The following is a 4,712-nucleotide window of genomic DNA, read 5'->3' on the forward strand; positions in this document are numbered from 1 at the left end:
AAGAACGTGACAACTTACCACGCTCATAGCGTGCTCGCGGCAGTTTCGCTATAGCTCCACATATACTAAATTTGGTATCACGTGACGTGATTGGATGGCGAAAGTAAACGACACATCCAAACATGATAATCATGACACGGAAGTCATGTACGGCATAGTTTACCTCCACCTCGTAAAGTTGTGCTGATTTTAAAGTGACATATGAACATTCCTCATTCGTGCTTCGCATATCCGATTACCACTGTACGTGGGATCTGCCTTTTTTTTTTTGCCTTATTGGCCACGAGGACCTCCACTACAGAGTGCAGCGCTGCGATTGTTTTGACGTCGCAGATAGGATGCGTAGTTGTGGAATAGGGCAGCTCTGCTTTCGCGACACCATGCGCTTGCATCGTTCCCCATAGCTGCACCGGATCTTAGTCGCGGTTTCACGATGCAAGTTAGACACCATAGTGCCACCGGAGGCACCGATTCGTAGTTTTGTTGCCGTATTATCGAATCTTGCCGCTTTTTTAAGCACTTCTGAGTTCTGAGTGTCACCCATGATTTTGATATGCCATCGCAGCAACGCAGCGCCGAGGAGAAGCAGCACGATAATGAGACCAAGAGCTTTACAAACACCTTGCGTCGCAGAGTGCGGAACACGGTGGCCGTAGCGGTGGTCATAGTTCTGCTATGCATCCTCATGGTGGCCATCACCTGGCGCTTTGCCACCAGCTCCTGGTCAAAGCAAACGCGAGGACAAGGCATCTCCCCTGAAAGCAACGACAGCAGCACGCTCAAGCGCAGCGGCAGGTCCTGTGCCGCGGACGCTTCCAAAGGCCCTTGCGGTGACCCTTACGAGGCGCTGTTCCTGGACTCCATCGATGCGTCCGCCAGTCCCTGTGGCAACTTCTACCAGTACGCCTGCGGAACGTGGAAGCACAATCACGCCGCGACGACGGCAGCCGAGGTTATGTGGAAGGAGTTTGCGAGCAACGCCATCCGTCGCATCCGCGAGGCGAAGCTATCGGCCTTCGGCACTCACAACGGGCCGATTGGACAAGCGGCGAGGTTTCTGGAATCCTGCCTCGATGTCGGCCGCGACGCCTCGGAGGGCGTAGAAAGCGACTTGAAGGCTGTCCTGGACGAGGGTGGTTTGACATGGCCCAGTCGGAATGAACGTGCGGATTTCGTGTCCTCGCTCTTCTTCATGGCGAGGCACGTCGCCCTTCCAGTGTTCTTCGGTGTCGAGGTCGGTTACACCGAAGACGGACAGCGCGCCCTTTTGTTTCCTTTGGCCGCGCAGTTCCAGAGGACCTTCCGTCGCTTCCGAGAGCACATGAGGTCAGACCGTGGGAAAGAGGACGTCCGCATCGCCTACACGATGCTCACTGCGGGCGCCTTGAACGGAGCGCGGCACGCCGATATCGTCAGCGCCCTTTACCAGATGACGAGAGTCTTCGACGTCTACGTCTACGCCACGGACTTGGAGCAGCAAGAAGGCGTTTCATTCCTGTCCCAGAACGCACCGTCCGTGCCCGAGGAAAAATGGAGGTCCCTGCTACGCCGACACTTCAGGTACTACTTCTCCGACCTCGAAGCCGTTGTCGTGTACAACGTTCATTCTTTCGCTGGCATTTTCGATGCCCTTCGCAAAAAGGGGGAGGCCCTGATGAGCGACGTCCTCGGCTTCCTGAGCGTGCAGGCAGCCATCTACTACACCGACAGTAGGTTCAGAGACGTGTTCTTCGATTCTCCCGGTGAGGCGGTCATCCTACAGGAACAGTACTGCTTCGCTCAAGCCTACAGGTTCTACGAACACGCTCTGAATCATTACCTCTTTCAGAGCGACGCCAACACCGCCGCGTCGCTGGAGGAGTTCCGTAATTTGGCTGAGGGAATCCGAAGGCAGTTCCCCGAGTTTCTGAATCTTCGGGGCGGTGATGTATGGCCGCGTCCTCAGGAGTACAACACGCACGGCGTTTTCGACAAAGTGGAGAAGTCGCAACCTGAGTTCTTTATACCGCACTACGCGGGCTATCCGAACGTCACGAACAGCTCGTTACGCAACTGGATCGCGCTGTCCAGACATGTCAGAAAAGCCGGCACTTCGTCTCGGGAGTATTTCGAGAGCGGCGGCGCCGGCGACCACCAGGCTGCTGATTGCGCCGGGCAGTGCGACTCGGTCTACTTCAGGTGGCGGCTCACGCCCTACCACCTGGGGTTCCCATGGTACCTTCCAGGCATGCACCGCGGCGTCCTGTTTGCCGGACTCGGGTCGCGGGTCGCGGCCGCCCTCTTTCTGGACTACGTCGACAGGAATGCCACATCGCGAGAGGAGGTGTACCAGAAAAACCATGCCTGTCTCCGTACTGGGTCTCCAAGCCTGGGTGCGTCGCTGGACTTGGGACTGCAGGCCGCAGTGGCGGCCGTGGCACTAGCCTGGAGGGCGTACGATGAAGAGGCGAAAAGGCGCACGGACACCACCTTGTTCGCCGACGTGGGTTCACTGAGGGCGTCGCAGGTGTTCTTCGCCTTCGGCTGCCACCTCTTCTGTGGCGACGATTTGAACGGCGAGCTCTTGTGCAACTTGCCGCTTCGGCAGAGCGCCGACTTTGCGCGCGTGTTCAGCTGCGACAGGAATTCCGCTATGAACCCGGAGAATAAGTGTGTGATGCGTATTTAGAATCAAGTCCCCCGGTGTTTGTTGATAATTGAATGTTATATTTGCTATATATACCTACGCTAAGCAGTGTTCGACGTTGAACCAAAGAATAACCACGACCAACTTGATTCCATCCCGTGTCGATTTTGTTTTTCTCTCCCTGCGTGTATCAATTTATACTCTTGCGCATTAAGATATCGAGGTCGGCCTTTACCCTCCAATAAGTACCATTCAGTGAGATTGTGTCATTGAGCAGTTTCATCTCAAGACTGCCTAGTGTATTCCGTCTCTAATCGCCCCGTGTTGCGCGACTTGCATTGATGCGAGCAAATGTGAAGATATTCATTAAAAAAAGCGTACCTAATGTGTTTTCACTCTTTTCAGTACCGGAAAGCGCTGAAAAAGTTTAGCGCATCTTGTACCAACTCACGCAAGAGACTCGGAAGCAAAGGTAGGAAGGTTTAACCAGTCCAAAAGGACCGGTTCGCTACCTTACACCTGGAAAAGGGATGCGGAGATTTAAAGAGGGAGATAAAAGAGAAAGATAGCACATCACACAATGCACGCGAGGCTTGGTCATCAAAAGACCTGGTGGACACCTATCTGGTCCTGGCTTGACTAGACTTTTGCAATTGCACTTTGACTTTAAACTCAGTTGTAAGTCAACGCTCGTCTGTGCTCTGTGTGTCTCCTATGGACTTCGTCTAAATCGCGCTGAAGTCTATCCAATTACATATATCCTTTCTCATATCTCTCTTTCCCCCACCTCTTGCTATGTTTTAATAGCAATGCTTGCTCTTTTTATTTGTCCCAACATGATTACTCCTATTTTTTGCTTTCTTTGCTGCGCCCTACGTTCCCCATCGTCTTGAAGGACTAGCAGTTCTGCGCAGGTGTCCTTGAACGTATGGTTGCCAAGGCAAAGGATTACCACAATCGGACGTTCGAGTATTTTTGTAAGTACAAAAACAACATGGTATTCTAAGATAGCTACGTACGTAAAAGTAAAATGATTTCGCTGTCTATCAATACGGAATCTATCCTTTTGTCTTCTGATAGAATAAAATATTTGCTAGAAGTCATCGGTAAGGTGTTGTAGCATTGCTTTTATTTTCAGCTATCACCATCGCCTTTGCGTGCATGAAACGATGGTGACTTCATAGAAGTTTCTTAGTTATACTTATAACCTTCAGCGGGCGGCTCCTGATGGAGTTGCGTCTGGGCCATGCTGAAAACGGTGTATAATGAATCTCAAAAGTATACCTATTGGATCTAATCAATTATTCAATAATGATTGTACCGCTCATATGTCTACAATGCGAGTGGTTGCCGGAGGTATTCTTCCCAATCAAGCATGCACCGTTTCTACAAACTTAGCAACTCTGCCCGTAAGCTCAGCTGAAGCGGAGCGCTCTTTTAAAGGAGATAGTTTTTCTTAGAATATTTTGACGCGAAAATTTTGGTCGGCCTGACCTGTCTGCTTGTCGCCGAAACGGCACATCCGCAGTGCCCACCAATATTGATCTGGCTTAGGCATTCATACTTGTGCGTATTTTTGATTAAAAGAAAATCTTGCGCGTATCTGAGGCACAAGCTCAACACTTCAATATCTCTTTGTACTATAAAATGCATACATAAGCAAATTAACGTACGTAACATTTATTACGCTGCGCTGATAATGTAATGTTAGGCACAAACAGGTGGGTGCCTCCTGCGCTTTGCTAAGACGTATGGTGGCACCTACCTGTCGATGTGCATTCCGCAAATTATGGCCTCCGACATTTTCATCCATTTGTCTTCTAAGATTACTGCCAGATGGCGCTCACGTCTCACGCAGCGCCTCCAGAATCCCATTCACCAATTTTTTCGCGCACAACCTTGAATAAACGTTTTATTGCGATAGCAATTATATGGACCCTCCCGGCTGGATTTCGCCGCCGGCGTCGACGTCATGCACCGTCTATATATATGAAAACGCAAGAAAGAAAAAAATACCAGAAAAAAGACCCCACTGCGCGGAATCGAACGTGGGACCTCCACGTCGTCAATGCGTGGCGTTAACGAC

General features: G+C 51.0%; 1 protein-coding gene across 1 annotated transcript; it reads left to right on the forward strand.

Moving 5' to 3' along the window:
* The first annotated feature begins 587 nt into the window (after nucleotides 1–587).
* Nucleotides 588–3,065, forward strand: LOC142771313 (uncharacterized). Its single transcript, XM_075872793.1, has one exon. The coding sequence runs from the start codon at nucleotides 686–688 to the stop codon at nucleotides 2,666–2,668; it is 1,983 nt and encodes a 660-aa protein (XP_075728908.1). The 5' UTR covers nucleotides 588–685; the 3' UTR covers nucleotides 2,669–3,065.
* The last annotated feature ends 1,647 nt before the right edge of the window (nucleotides 3,066–4,712 follow it).

Source organism: Rhipicephalus microplus, chromosome 9 (assembly GCF_043290135.1).
Source record: "Rhipicephalus microplus isolate Deutch F79 chromosome 9, USDA_Rmic, whole genome shotgun sequence".
Classification (NCBI taxonomy): Eukaryota; Metazoa; Arthropoda; class Arachnida; order Ixodida; family Ixodidae; genus Rhipicephalus; species Rhipicephalus microplus.

What these genes read in the sequence shown, in the direction of transcription:
- LOC142771313 (XM_075872793.1), top strand. Translation starts at nt 686, where the DNA reads ATGGTGGCCATCACCTGGCGCTTTGCCACCAGCTCCTGGTCAAAGCAA.